We start from the raw sequence: 15,983 nt of genomic DNA on the forward strand, positions 1-15,983 counted from the left end.
AAACTCAGAATCAAATCACAAAAATAACATGGTTGCTGTGTTAGAACATTTATTTTGATTGCCGATTCTTTGCATTTATCAAAGTCCCATCAGTTAATCTTATTTCAGATGTGTCTATGTAAATTTAAACACGAAAAATATGGAAATAGTTATTCTTGCATAGCATGTAAACGTTTAAATCAAACTATTATATTCATCTGACTATTCGTGCGTATAACTGTAGTGACTGACATAACAAGAGTAAAACTGCTGTTAGAAAATGGGTGGTTGGAGCCCTGAATGCTGATTGGCTAACAGCCGTGGTATATCAGACCTTATACCATGGGTATGACAAACATGTATTTTTACTGCTCTAGTTACGTTGATAACCAGTTTATAATAGTAAATAAGGCACCTCAGGGGGTTATGATATATGGCCAATATACCACGGGCTGTATCCAGGCACTCCGCCTTGCGTCACGCATATAAACAGCCATTAGCCATGGTATATTGGCCATATACCACAACCTCTCGTGCATTATTTCTTAATTATACAATCAAATTTCAAAAATGCAACTTGTGAATTATAGTATTGTAAGTATCGACAGTAAGGTGAGACAATGACTGAGTTTCTAAAAAAACGAACACATTTCCCGTTTTGGAAAATTCATCCGCGGCCCTACAAAAAGGGGGCGGTCCGCATGCGGCCAGTTGCCCATCCCTGGTCTAAGTCAATATAGCTACTTTCCTAATTATGAGACAATCTCCGCGTTTCTATTGTAACAATTATTACAATATGTTAAATGTCTGTTTTTCATATAGATCGTTTACCTGCATCATATAGTTCCTCCATGCCGTTGAGGGGCGCATGTTCGTCATAAATAAACGCCATCGATAAACCCAGGAGCTCAGCCATGTTGAAGAAGTCTCAGCGCTGAGAGAGCTGCATCCCGCCATTGTGTAGATTATATGCTCTGTAGAGAGACAGGGACTCTTGACTAACTCTCAATATACATTTCATACACCCTGCCACTTAAAGAAATAACAAAAAATTCTAATACAAAAAAGGCTCCAGGGAGAAAGACATGTCAGCCAGCAGCCTTCTTGAACAGGTAAAGAGAGTCACTTTATGAATATCTATCGAGAGGTTACCAGGTTAGCTTGTTTCAGAGGCAGTGACTCTCTCTGTAGCTGGCTAACGTTAGTGCAGTAGGCCTGACCACCTGCTAAAGGACTGACTGGTGAATATACATTTCTTCATTTATTTTTATTTTTTTCCCCTTCCTCTTTTCTCATAAATCAAACCTTCATGAATCACCTGGACCCAATCCAGAGACCGAAAGGCCAAGGAAACAAAGGTAAGCTATTGTAACATGACAAGTTTACTGTCTCTGTATGCGGATTTCTTCTGTGTGGTCGCGGATGTGATGATAGTTAGCCAGATAGCAGGCCAATCTCGCATTGCGCCCATTTTTAGCTTCTATAGTTGATTGGATATGTGACTAATATTCCGATAAATTGGTACTACTTAATCTTTATTTTAGTTTGTTTTAAAAAAATGACATTTAGTGTCATTTGTGTGAATACACCATTGTGAATTTTGAGGCAATCCTGTTAGCATTGGTAGCTAACTAACATGAGCTGCTACATTAGCAAGTTAGCTGGTTAGGCATTTCCTTAGTCAGATGGCTAGTGGCTTACTGGCTCCTTGGTAAAATGATAGCATCGCTTTGCAAATGATTAAGTTGACAATCGAATGTGTTTACATCAAGTTAGGCTTCAATCTCCCACGCAAAAATAAACATGTTGTTGGCTAACCTCAGTATTTTTTTAATAAACGATTCTTCGCGGTCGTGAATATACACATGAATAGCCTGCCAGTGACACGTCTTCCAGCATGCTGTTCTCACCGAACCAGTACCAAGTATATTGTCATATAAACCACGAAGTTACAATGTTTCAGTTCTCTTACAATGTTTTGAGGCAACTTTGTTTACTAGCCATGCCTGTTTTCCCAGTTTGCCAATTTTAATTTTCACATTATGCTTAGCTATGTCAGGACGAACTGAAACACTCTTGACAAGTGTAAGATTTGTCATAGCTACAATCACCGATATTAAATACAAATTGATGGAGTTTTCTCCAAGTTGTAGCTAGAAACAATATTCTACTGCACCTCGTCTCACCGATTTCACTGACAATTGATGGTTGCAACCGATTTACTGTGATAAACAGGCCGCTTCTGCATGTATCAGTTGTGCTGCAGTTACAATCTGTCAACAAAAACGTATCTAGCATTTACCCCTAAGACCTAGTGTTATTTGTTTTATACGTGGTACACTATAGACCTAGCCAGTAGGAAAGATAACTGTTGTACAACTCAACAAGTTCCATGTATTTGTTTACATCACCTGTTTTAGTGCATTAAAAAACAGCATATTGTGTGGCTGTGAACTGTAGTTGTGCAATGCTATCGATGTCTCATCAAGCTTCATGACTTCCTGGCTCTTATTCTCTGTCACACTCATGACCAGCTGTGAATATGTAGGCCTATGATTAGTTGCGTGGACTATTTCAACTTTATTCAAAAAATGTGTCCAAGAGTTGTCTCTTACATCGCTGTCTACTCCTCCTTTCCAGTGCAAAACGGAGCTGTGACCCAAAAGGATACTTTGAATGATGATGAGTTTGAGCCTTACCTGAACCCTCAGGCCAGACAGGTGAGTACCAGTCCACTGCCATCAGTTTGACTAGGCCCACACTGTTCCTAACATTTGCCTGCTTAGACTGCAGGTAAATAGCGTTCGTTCACTTAACATTTTGACAGGGCCTCAGTTCTAATAGAAATGATGATGATGCTCAACAAGCTAAATTACTCATAGGTTATGATGGGTAAAACTCCCACTGGTACGTTTACATTAGTCATCCATAATGGGGTGATCTCACTGTATATTTTTTTTTACAGTGAATGACTTTTATACTGTTGCAATTCATGTTTTTAGCACTTGAAGACTCTTCTTTCCCCCAATTTACTGCGCAGTCCATTTCCTTTTCTAGTTGCAGTTAAACTGTCTTTCATCTCGTTGTAACATCTGTTGGGTGCCCTCAGTGGTGGGCACTTCCCAGAAAAATGGGCCACAATGGAGCCTGTATTCCTCCAGTCAAAGGAATGCCACTGTTTTCTCCTCCATAAAGCAGTTCACTGGTGTGAAAGTGGCCACAGTCGTCCTAGTCTAAGTGGCAGCCGAGGCTGACAGAGATCGAGGATAGCCATCAGATCGATGCCCTGCTTTTTGTAATGTAATGATTGAAACTATCAGCAGGCTAACCAGGGTTTTCTTCTCTCCGCAGAGCAATGCCTATACGGCCATGTCGGACTCCTACATGCCCAGTTACTACAGCCCATCCATAGGATTCTCTTACTCCTTGAACGAGGCAGCATGGTCCACCGGGGGAGATCCTCCCATGCCTTACCTGACCTCATATGGACAGCTGAGCAACGGGGAGCACCACTTCCTGCCTGACCCCATGTTCGGCCAGCCAGGCCCGCTGGGCAGCAACCCCTTCTTGGGCCAGCACAGTTTCAACTTCTTTCCCAGCAGTATGGACTTCTCTGCCTGGGGCAACAACAGCTCTCAGGGACAGTCTTCGCAGAACTCTGGCTACAGCAGTAGCTATGCCTACGCACCCAGCTCGCTAGGGGGTGCCATGATCGACGGACAGTCCCCCTTTGCCCAGAACGAGCCCCTCAACAAGGCACCTGGCATGAACAGCTTGGACCAGGGCATGGCTGGACTTAAGATTGGTGGCGGTGCAGGGGACATGGGGGCCCCAAAGGTGGTGGGCTCTGGCCTCCCCAGGGGATCCCTAGGCCACAGCCAGGTTTCTGGTGGAGCTCCCAGCATGCCACTGCCCCCCGTGTCCATCGCCCCCGCTAAGCCCGCCTCCTGGGCGGACATTGCCAGCAAGCCGGCCAAGCCGCAGCCCAAGCTGAAAACCAAGGGTGGCATAGCGGGGACCAACCTGCCCCCTCCGCCCATCAAACACAACATGGACATTGGCACTTGGGACAACAAGGGGACCATGCCTAAAGCGTCCACCCCCCAGCAGGCGCCGCTCCCCAGCAACGGGCAGCCGCCCAACCAGGCCTCACCTCAGCCCGGCACCATGGCCGGAGGGACCCCGCAACTGCCCCTCAGCAATGGACAGTTGGTGGCCTCTTCGGCCCAGCTGGGGCAGCACCAATTCCCCCCCAACGGGCAGCAGGGCATGGGGGGGCAGCTTCAGCTTTCCCAGGGCCCCCCGCCCACCACCCTGCCATCTCAGCCCACCCGCTGGGTCCCTCCACGGAACCGTGCCAACGGCTTTGGGGATGCCGTGGGTGGGGCGGGGCAGTCGCCCCCCAACTCGGGCGTGGGTGGGGTGCTGGTGCTCTCGGAGCCCCACCCGGTGCTGGAGAAGCTGCGCCTGGTCAACAACTACAACCCCAACGACTTTGACTGGAATCTCAAGCAGGGCCGTGTGTTCATCATCAAGAGCTACTCCGAGGACGACATCCACCGCTCCATCAAGTACAACATCTGGTGCAGCACGGAGCACGGCAACAAGCGGCTGGACGCCGCCTACCGCTCTCTGGGCGCCAAGGGCCCCCTCTACCTGCTCTTCAGCGTCAACGGCAGTGGCCACTTTTGTGGCGTGGCGGAGATGCGCTCGCCCGTGGACTACAACACCTGCGCCGGCGTGTGGTCGCAGGACAAGTGGAAGGGGCGTTTTGACGTGCGCTGGATCTTCGTTAAGGACGTTCCCAACAGCCAGCTACGGCACATCCGCCTGGAGAACAACGAGAATAAGCCAGTGACCAACTCGCGGGACACACAGGAGGTGCCTCTGGACAAGGCACGGCAGGTGCTGAAGATCATCGCCGGCTACAAGCACACCACCTCCATCTTTGACGACTTCTCCCACTACGAGAAGCGCCAAGAGGAGGAGGACTGTGTGAAAAAGGTAAAGGCCTGCCCTCCACCCATCTGGGGAAACAAATAGGCCCAAGATCTTGGGTTGTGTGCTTGGGGAGTGGCATGGGAAGCCATGGGGAGTGGCATGGGAAGCCATGGGTGTGTGCGCATCTCGAGTAAAAAAATCCAGTTGACGAGTGCAATAATTGAAAAAGGTTATCAGTCGTTATGTATGTGGTCATCTTACAACGTGCCGTTCCTACAGAGAATGTGGATATGCCAGAAACCAAGTAACGTCCAAGTTATAAAATTAAAAACAAGTTGTTTTTTTTTATTTATTTTTTATTCATGTGCGATTTATCTCACATTGATTTGTGATTTACGAATGCTGACCTCAGTGTTGATTAGGTGTGTCCATATGAAATGTAATGGGTATTAACCATTCGGTATCCAGTTGATGATCAATGTGACATTTTTGTCTTTGTGGAAATGTGTCCCCATTGTGTATGAGTAATTGATGTATTTGTTACTGTTATTTGGGAAATTTTTCAGATACTTGGTCTACCAAATCAATGCTCTAATTATAGAGGATACTATATGCCACCATAGCAGTCCCTCCAGGATTCCACAGCGTTGTTTTGTGATGGCTGATCCTGCTGTGACTGACACTGCGTGGCAATTTGCAATGACTGGTGGCAAAACTTTGACGTGTTGCTTTATTAAGCCATTTTATGTGGCAAAAGGGATGTGATTGGTTGACATTGTGAGCCCTCGCATAATATGTGATAGTTGATCTTGCCAAAAATTCAGCGCTCGCAAAAATCCAGGAGGGACTGCCTTATACAATTTTAAAAGGGGAAGTGGAAAGGTTTTGCAGGAGTCATGTAAACAAAATGCCAGAAGTCCCTTGTGATCACCAAGATGCATTTTATCATTGACTTTTTTTTTTATATTGACTTCCAAAATGTTTAGAATATTCATAATTATGCTTCAACCTCTACGTCAGCTTATCCAAAACATAACCCTCATTCTTGACTGAGGCTTCTGTTCACATTATCAAATATATGTTTACATCGGTCCTTCAGTCAAACAGTATGTGGACGCCTGCTCGTCGACTCTCATTCCAAAATCATGGGCATTAATATGGAGTTGGTCCCCCCCCTTCCTGCTATAACAGCCTCTACTGTAAGGGGAATGCTTTCCTCTAGATCTTGCTTCCATTAGAGCATTAGAGGTTGGGGCTGATAATGGGCGTTAGGCCTGGCTCGCAGTCGGCATTCCAATTCATCCCAAAGGTGTTCGATGGGGTTGAGGTCAGGGCTCTGTGCAGGCCAGTCAAGTTCTTCCACACCAATCTCAACAAGCCATTTCTGTATGTAACTCGCTTTGTGCACGGGAGCCTTGTCATGCTGAAACAGGAAAGGACCCCAAACTGTTGCCACTTAGTTGGTCGCACAGAATCTTCTAGAATGTATGCTGTAGCGTTAAGATTTCCCTTCACTTGATCAAAGGGGCCTAGCCCAGACCATTATTCCTCCTCACCACCAAACTTCACAGTTGGCACTGCATTCGGGCAGGTAGCATTCTCCTGGCATCCGCCAAACCCAGATTTGTCGGACTGCCAGATGGTGACGCATAATTCATCACTCCAGAAAAAGCATTTCCACTGCTCCAGAGTCCAATGGCGGCGCTCTTTACACCACTCCAGCCGACGCTTGGCATTGCACTTGGTGATCTTAAGCTTGTGTGCGGCTGCTCGGCCATGGAAACCCATTTCATGAATCTCCCGACGAATAGATATTGTGCTGATGTTGCTTCTAGTGGCAGTCTGGGACTCGTTAGTGAGTGTTGCAACTGAGGACAGATGATTTTTACACACTTCAGCACTCGCCGGTCCCGTTCTGTGAGCTTGTGTGGCCTACCACTTCATGGCAGAGCCGTTCTTGCTCCTAGACGTTTCCACTTCACAATAACGGCACTTCCAGTTGACCGGGCCAGCTCTAGCAGGGCAGAAATTTTACAAACTGACTTGTTGGAAAGGAGGCCTCCTATGACGATTGCTACGTTGAATGTCACTGAGCTCTTATGGCCACTCTGCTGCCAATGTTTGTCTATGGAGATTGCATGGCTGTGCTTGTTTAAAAAATATATATATATTATATATTAATATATATATGTATATGTATTTTTTTTATATATACCTGTAAGCAACTGGTGTCTGAAATAGCCGAATCCACTGATTTGATGGTGTCCATATACTTATGAAAACATACTGTATGTTAATTATTTGGTGTTGGGAACAAATACTTGCTCAATGTACCAATGTCTACACAGCCGTGCAACATTTTTTGAAAAAGCTTTTGCTAATGTGTCCTTCAATATAGCAATCTAATTAGGATGAAAAGCCTGTAGCAGGGGTATTCAACCCTTTACCCCACAAGGTCTGGGCTACTCCTGCCTTTCTAGCTCAGATGTCATTGCACCCACCTGGGGACCCAGGTCTAAATCAGAATGGGAGGGAGCAGTAGAACTGGTTTCAAGGTCCAAATATGAATTTGAGGTGCTTTATAAGTTTTTGGCTCTGGTTCTGACTGGAGCTGTGTTCATCATAGTGATTATTGTTAGTTAGACTCACTTTAGGTCTATATCTCTGTATTACCGCCTGTTTTTATACAGACCACAGAGTGCTTGTTTGTCACCTCTGAGAAGACGACGCAGTTTTCCTTACATTGTAACAGACCTAGTTATTGGGTTATATTTGAGTCTTTCCCTTAATACTCTGTTGTGACAGCATGTCTCAATGATGTCGCAAATTGGATTTCTGCCTCGTGTTTCCATCAATCTTATTTTGTGGAAGCTCAAACCATGCTTCCTTACATAGTGGTATGTGATGACAAATTTATTTTCTAAAGTAACCGTCCAGTGAAAATCTCACAAAGTTCCTATTCTGTTAACTCCTATCTAAATAATGTGGTTGACTCATCCTATGCTTTTATTTGTGGCCTAAGCATAAATGGAATAAACCCCTACAAAACCCCCACCTCCAACTTCTCAAACAGTACAAAAAAAAACAATGCATTGAGGATAATTGAATCCTCGTTAAGGAGGATGAGTTGGCCAATCTGTGGTGTCCACCATTCTGTTGGGGTGCGCCCACACCATTCCAACACAGAAAATTGCAAATTATTTCACTCGTATTGTAATATTTCATAGCAATCTGGAAACACTGGACGGTTACTTTAGAGGCGCAGCGGCCTTTTCCATCAGTATATCCACATTGCATGACTGAGGCTGTGTGTGCGAAACAAGGTCTGCATTATTTACTGCGGCAAGGAAACTGCTCTGCACCTGGGGGTTATTTCACATTATACAACGTGTGCTTCTAATCCTGAATGCTGATTTGGTTAAAACCGCGTTCCAGCCGGTGTCTATTCCACAAGTTACCACCGGCTAAATCTAGGATGTTATAATGCCTATTTTACTCTGTTCCGTCTGCTCTGCACCTAGTGGTGTTTTAGCAGCAAACTCCTCATACATATCCTGAAAAGACTACAGATTTACTTGCTGTCAAATATAAACTTATCACTGAGTTAACTACTGCTTCCTCGTATCTAGACAATCAAGAGATCTGTGTTTTTGTCTTTCATTTTGTGGTTAACACATTGATGCAGGTTGGTGATTTACCACTGGTTACTGACTGGAATTTGTATAATATTACCATGCCTTTTTAGAGGTTTCGAGGTCAGAGGAGAACAAGAGGCATGTGCACAAGAGAGCAAGGCGGGATACTGTCTGTTCAAATGACCAATGATCTTTGTGGTATAACTTACCAATGAAGTAAAATGTTTTAGTGATCACTTTTGATTTTGTGATTTCAATTGTAATGTTACATCTGTATCCACTTCGATACCTGAGTCCACTTACTGTAAATCAATTAAGTTGTTGATGCATGTATGCCCAAGATTGATGAAGGTGTTCCCTTTCCTGTTTTGTTCCAAACTAAAGCCTGATGATGTTCTGTTACCAGGTGGAGGTCCAGGGTAGCGAGCCGTACCCCAGTAACCCCAACCCCAGCAGGAGTCATTACAGACTTCAGGTAATGACCTCGCCCCCACTTATCGCTCTTGTAATAGCCTAACCTTTAGTGTGGAATTACTCTCCATTAGGTGTACTCCGTAGAGGCTCCACAGCCACTTTGAGACTTCACCATACACTGCACAGAGATTTTGGTTCATGCCATCATTTTGTGACTTTTACGTTAGTGTCGGTGGGGTTTATTTACGGAGAACACTTGGTGGAGTGTAAACCCAGTCTAACAGGCCTGCTACGTTAGATGTCACTTTTGCAATTAATTTATTGAAATGATCCTCTGGTTCTATTTACAAGAATTCTACGCGTGGCTTGATAGTGACTTACTGATGTGTCCAGTGTAGCATCTAAAAACCTACTGTTTTTCTGCTCTCCTTGTCAGACGGACGCCTTAAGGCCCGCACGGACCATACGATTTTAACCACATTATGCCACAATTTTGCAGCCTCAAGGCAAAGTGTCCAAGTCGCGGGCAAATTCTTAGGTTGTAAACGATTGTCGGACGTCTTTGCTTGTTCCGTGGGACAGGATCTAGGGTCTGGGATTTTACATTTTTTTGTTTATATTTTTTAAGTACCACTAGGTGCGATCGTAGGCTCCGACAAAGTTCTTGCGCTGACTTTATCACGAAGTGTGACTGTTACAAGCTGATCCCGGTGACTGACCGACAGGAACACGTCTGAAACAGGTGTTGTGCCGAACCCCCCCCCCCCCCCCCCCCCGCGTGAACGCGCGCACACACTCAATTCTTCATTGCTGTGACTTGCTTGCTAGTTGAGATTTCTGCTCTTCACTCCATTGTCTGTTTTTAGCCTATTTCACTGATCTGAGTAGCAGAAAGCATTTTAAATTGTTTTATTTGTGTCCTTCAAGGCAGCTGTCATAATTATCACGTTAGGCTGCGTTTCATTTAAAAGATTTATGGCGGTTTGATCGCGGGAGAGGCACTAGTAATATCTGCACTTTTCAGATTGGCTATTTTGTTTTCAAGTGTATTTGTCTTGAAAAATCTCTTTGCCAAAATTCGTCATCTCTCCCATGTCTTATTCGACTAGTAGTAGTTCGAAATGTTTGCTTGCCTGCATTTTACGCTCTATGTTTAGTATAATACACATGCATTAATTATTCATTTTGGTTGCCTATCCTGACGTGAAGTTTTCTATAGAAAGTATTTGACTCTAGTGACATTATTAAGGACATTTGAAAGGGTGAGGATTTCGGCAGGCAAGAAAATGACTTTCCTTAATTTTGTCACTGGAGTCAAATACTTTCTATAGAAAACTTCACGTCAGGATAGGCAACCAAAATGAATAATGAATGTATTGCGCCACTCGGGAGCCAACCTGTGAAGTAAAAGTTGGTAAAAAAAAAAAGAAAGAAAAGTCAATACCCCAAAAAACTACTTTGGTAAAAATACTTTAAAGTACTACTTAAGTACTTTACACCACTGCAAATGGCCCATGTCTCTCAATGGATGAGTATTGCAAATGTCTGAAAAAGTGGTCAGAACTGAATGTTGTATGCTAGGTCCCCCAAAGCTGATTATTTTTTTAATTTTTTTTTTTTAAATAAAATAAAAAAAATGTTTTTTAGTTTTGCTTAAACATTTTATTTTTGTATCACCAGGAAATCTCAAACATTATTGGGGTAAAATCTGTTAAATGTAATAAAAAAAAAATGTATGATCTTGATTACGTTGAAAAAATACTTTTGGGGGGCTTAGTTGTGGTCAATTTGTAGTGTACAAAGTACTAGAATTATGTTCTGTCCCCCTGATTTTAATACGCTCTGACAGAAATAGTCCCACAGCTGAATCTACTTGCCTTCCCGTGTTGTAGGCTATACATATCCTGTTTATTCATGTAGAACTATTCTGCTGGACTGTTGGGACCTGGTGGTAGGGAGATATGCTTGGCTTGGTACCAGTAGATATGGGTTCTCAGTGTGGTGGAAACTTTATATATTTTTTCTGTTTTTAAATATGTGAAGAACCACAACCTCTACTCTTACATCCATTGATGGGAGCATGGTAATTAAGTATGATCTGCAACATTTTGTTTTACTGGAAAAACCCTGAATCTCTGAAGTCTTGTGTGTTTTGATGCGAGTACCCAACCTGAACTCTTGTTTTCTGTGTCCCACAGGAACGCCAAGGACGTGTCAAGTAACAGTCACTGCTTTGGGCAAAAGACTGCAATGGCCCCTCTTTTCCCTTTCTACCCCCATCACATTCAGATATTTCAAGAAATTCTAAAATGGGGCAAAAAAAATTAACCAAGGACACACAAAAAAAAAAAACGAAATGAAGACTTTCTTGATTTCTTTTTACTTTAAAAGACTGACTTTGAACCTGTAGTAAAATAAAAAGAAATTATTATTCATAGGACTAAAACTTTGATGCATAGCATCCTTAGGTGAATCTCCCCACCCCCCCATTCCACTACATATGCTTTTTTTTTCTTACTCCCCCCTGCCCCGCCTGTTTTTACAGTCTGAAAACAAGTCTGTAATTCTTCTCATGCAAAATAATAGTGGACATTTTTTTGGTGTCATCTACTACGGCTACTATTAGTGGACAGAAGTCCAGGCGGGTCATTATGTAAACCACCTCCTCCAGTGGGAGATTAAATCATCCAATCAGGACGCGGGGGGGGGGGGGGTCTCCTCAGTGGATATTTGTTGTAGTGGGTCCTGTCATCAGTTCCTTCAAGAAGTTTCTTTTTCATATGCTTCCATCTGTTTATAAAAAAAGAACTAAAACAAATGATCGAGATGACCTTGTTTATTTTTTGTGTTGGGCAGAGTGTATGGGGGGCGGGGGTTAAGGTTGGGGGGGGGGGGGGGGGGGGTGAAAGCAACAAGATTTGTTACGTTTAGCCTTGGTCATTGTATAATTTTATGTACAATTGTACAAAATTGGGCTGTTTGCAGACTTCAGAACTTATTTGCCCTTTTTTTCTTGGACTGGTTTATTAATGTTTTTATTGGCTGCTTCCCTCCTGCCATTTTTGTTTCCTCTTCCTCCCGTTTTCTTAAAGACCGCGCCGACGCGAGTGGCCTTGCCCCCCCATTCTTTCTATTGATCAGTTCGAAGTAATAAACGTTGTATACTCAGCAAGAACTCGTGTGCATTCCCCTTGTTTGACTGTAAACACTTTTCATGCTGTGTGCATCCCCTTTTCAGATTATTAGTTTTTATTAAGGGTAAATGTTTTATTTGGTAAGGAAGCCATATTACCCCAAACCCCCCCCCCCCCCCCCCCCCCCCCACACACACACACTTAATTCTACCCCAAACATCCCTCTTTTACTACTAACCACTACTGTCTCTTTCCACTGCCTGCTCTACCATAACACCACCACCCTTGCAGAATGTCAATGTTGGTGAAAACACTACTGGCTTTTCTCTGTGGTATAATAATAATAATAAAGTCAATCTTGCTATTTTCTCTTCTTGTAACTCTGCTGCGGGGGTGTTGGTAAGGGCTGCTTTGTTAACCTGTTATTAGACCAGCATCATCTCGAGTGGTGTCAGTAGGTGTTTGCAATGTGAAGCTGTGTTCTTGCTTGTGATCTTTTCATCGTGCTGAACGCCGCATCAACAACTACTAGATCTTGGGTCACTGTCAAGTATGTTACTGTTGAGCTAGCCAGTAACTCCTCCTGTATGTGTTGACCTTATTTCACAGGATTTATTTTTGGAAGCTGTAGAGATCGCTAAGAAATGGAACTTCTTCCGCAAAGTGTTTTATTCATACATTTTTGTTTTTAGGTATTAAATGACCTGGTATGATGGTGCATCGATTACATGGTTTAAAGCCTTTGTTTTTGCCCAACGTTTTTAAAGAAACTGGCCAGTGATTCCAGATTTCTATGAAATATGAGTGAAATTGTTTTCAAGCAGCTTTTCTGTGTTGGAATGGTGTGGGCGTATACCCCGGTGATTAAACTATTAATTGGAGTATAGTGTTGATTGGCCAGCTCATCCTCAGTAGGATGACAACATTAAGGAAATAGCACAAAAAAATCCTTAAAATATTTTTTAAACACTTGTATTCACATACAAGTATTTGAATGGGTCAACAACATTATTTGGGTATGTGTTAACTTTTAAAGTGTTATTTTCATGTTTGCTTCACCTCATGGCAAAATGTGGTAGAGTAGCAGGAGATCATCTAAAGAACTCATTATCCTTGTAGATTTCATGACCTGACGAACTAAAGCTATTCTGGGGGGGGGGGGTTAACTCTATTAGGACGGTGTTCTTAATGTTTAGTACACTCGGTGTACAGAATATTTAGCATATTGTCACTGCATTGCTTCGCAACGTGAGTCCCATTTTATGTAGTTTAGGTGACATCAACAGGATACTGATGATGAATCTGAAAATTAAGAATTATCTTTGTCAGAGGATAGATACTGCGCAGACCACCTATTCATCCATCAACTCACGCGTCAGACTGCTTGAAGCCTTCAACACGTTCTGATGTAAGTCATTATGCATTCATTATGTTTTCATACGAGCACAGACGATCGGAAGCAGAGTCGATGCGCGCGTTGGGTATTTTTAGGCTTCCAGGCCATTCTTACTTAACAAGCTGACTCTTTCTCCCGGGTGGCGCAGTGGTTAAGGGCGCTGTACTGCAGCGCCAGCTGTGCCATCAGAGTCCCTGGGTTCGCGCCCAGGCTCTGTCGTAACCGGTCGCGACCGGGAGGTCCGTGGGGCGACGCACAATTGGCCTAACGTCGTCCGGGTTAGGTAGGGCTTGGTCGGTATTGATGTCCTTGTCTCATCGTGCACCAGCGACTCCTGTGGCGGGCCGGGCGCAGTGTGCGCTAACCAAAGGTCGCCAGGCTGTGCGCGCTTAAGCTATCGGAGAACGCATGACATTCAACCTTCGTCTCTCCCGAGCCCGTACGGGAGTTGTAGCAATGAGACAAGAACAACAATTGGATACCACGAAATTGGGGAGAAAAAGGGGTAAAAAAAAAAAAAAGCTAACTCTGCTAGCTAGTCATCTGTAGTTTGTACAACTTCACACTTCATGTTTTATTGATCAGATTCCCTTTCAGTCTCAGCACTGGATCAGATTCTATAGCAGCCCCCCGAAGCCCCCCGATAAGTCAGGATGTATGATGTTTCACGAGCAGAGCACCTAGCAGTCCGTGCCTTATTGGCGCTGATGCATATTATCCCACTGGATTAAATATGCATCTGATAAGGCACTTTGACTGTTAAGAGCTTTGCTTATGAAACATACAAGGCAGCATCCTAACTTCAGCCTTTGAGGCTGCTATTGAATCTGATCAGCCTGTCAGGAATGGAGCTCATCCACTTCTGAAATTTTAAATATTTGCTACAAAAAAATAATAATTATACACATCACTTATGCAAGCTAACAACCAGCATAGATTACTATCTAGTTAGTTAGCTCACAAGACTTGCTGTACAAGTTAGCTTGCTAAGCAGCCCCTCTTGGATTGGCTCTGGTCTTAGGAGTGGCATGCAGCCTGTGAAAGGGGCCGTCAGACAAGCGTCGTTCAGGGCTTAAATGCCCCACAAGCTTCTATCTCATAGAAAATGGCGGGTGAGCTAAATACATAATGGCCACTGGGAGGCGACAAACATTTATTTTAGTCTGTTGTCATGCCCTGGGTCAGAATAATGGGAGTTCTGAAGACGAAACAGCCAGGCCAGCTCCAGTCCAGGGTTACTCAACGCTTAGCCAATGAGGTCTGGAGCTTGCAGGTTTTCTGGTCTACCTGGTAATTAATTGCACACACCTGGTGTCCCATGTCTAGATCAGTCCCTGATTAGAGAGGAACAATGGACAAATGCAGTTGAACTGGCTTTGAGGTCTGGAGTTGAGTTGGCTCTAGTCCACCTGGTCATGCAGTCATGCCAAGAATTCCCACTTTTTGAAGGAGACATTGGGCCACATTTTTCTTTTTAAAGCCATGAGTATCACAAATGAAATTAAGACATTGATCTTTTCAGATACTGTTGTTTTGAGCAAGCAGGCTTATGTGGAAATCTGAGGATGGCTTTTGAATATAACCCTTTCACAACTTGATTTGTTCTTCACGGGATGAGTTCTCATGTATGCCAAATACGCACCACGTGTGACTGTATTGTTCTTCACGGGATGAGTTCTCATGTATGCCAAATACGCACCACGTGTGACTGTATTGTTCTTCACGGGATGAGTTCTCATGTATGCCAAATACGCACCACGTCTGACTGTATTGCCTGTGTTTTATTTGAGCTCGTCTGTTTATTGCCTTTCATTCGACGTAAGGAAGCAGTTCACTGGGATTCCCCCTAGATGTCTTACTATGACGGTGGCATCTAGACCTCCACATTTCCACAGAGTTCCTTCTGAGTTTGACCGTGTAGAATATGATGAGCAAGAGAGGATGATGATGATGATGATATTGGTTAAAATGTGTGCTGCCTGCCAGTCATACTCGTGGGCTAACTTGAGCCAAACCATGTAACTACGCTGTATTCTGGACAGGCTACATGCTTTCACGTGATTCTGTTTGATGAAAAACTCGACACATTTTCACCTTAGGCTCTTGATATTCCCATGAATCACAAGTCTGCAGTCGGCAATGAGAAAGTAGTTGTCAATGTTCTCCAGTCTCGCAGACGGAGGGGGTTACTTACGGGGGGTGGGGGGGCTTGATGGCACGTGTCGCGGAGTCTGCGGTTGCTGCGTGAAACATGTAGCCCAAGGGGGCTTCGGATGACCCTTATCCGCTCCTCTCTGGGGATTCAATGGCCCTTGGTGGGATGCAAATGAAGAGCGAGGGAGCCTGGCCCAAAGAAAAGATGAAGGAGAAGAAAGGAAACTTGGGGGGGGGGGGGGGGGGGGGGGGGTGCTCATATCTTAAACCACATAATAAAGAAAACAAATCATAAGAACAACCTTGCCTGTTGGGAAAAAGCTGGCTCGT

The 15,983-nt window shown here is 44.1% G+C and overlaps 1 protein-coding gene across 1 annotated transcript; it reads left to right on the forward strand.

Annotated features, from left to right (window-relative positions):
* Window positions 1-686: 686 nt before the first annotated feature.
* LOC110498162 (YTH domain-containing family protein 2) lies at window positions 687-12,465 on the forward strand. The gene is made up of 6 exons (XM_021574772.2): window positions 687-1,091; window positions 1,313-1,337; window positions 2,620-2,699; window positions 3,331-4,983; window positions 8,962-9,030; window positions 11,168-12,465. Exons 1-6 carry the CDS (start codon window positions 1,065-1,067, stop codon window positions 11,189-11,191), a joined length of 1,878 nt encoding a protein of 625 aa, XP_021430447.2. The 5' UTR covers window positions 687-1,064; the 3' UTR covers window positions 11,192-12,465.
* The last annotated feature ends 3,518 nt before the right edge of the window (window positions 12,466-15,983 follow it).

The sequence above is a fragment of the Oncorhynchus mykiss genome, chromosome 19 (assembly GCF_013265735.2).
Source record: "Oncorhynchus mykiss isolate Arlee chromosome 19, USDA_OmykA_1.1, whole genome shotgun sequence".
NCBI classification, from domain to species: domain Eukaryota; kingdom Metazoa; phylum Chordata; class Actinopteri; order Salmoniformes; family Salmonidae; genus Oncorhynchus; species Oncorhynchus mykiss.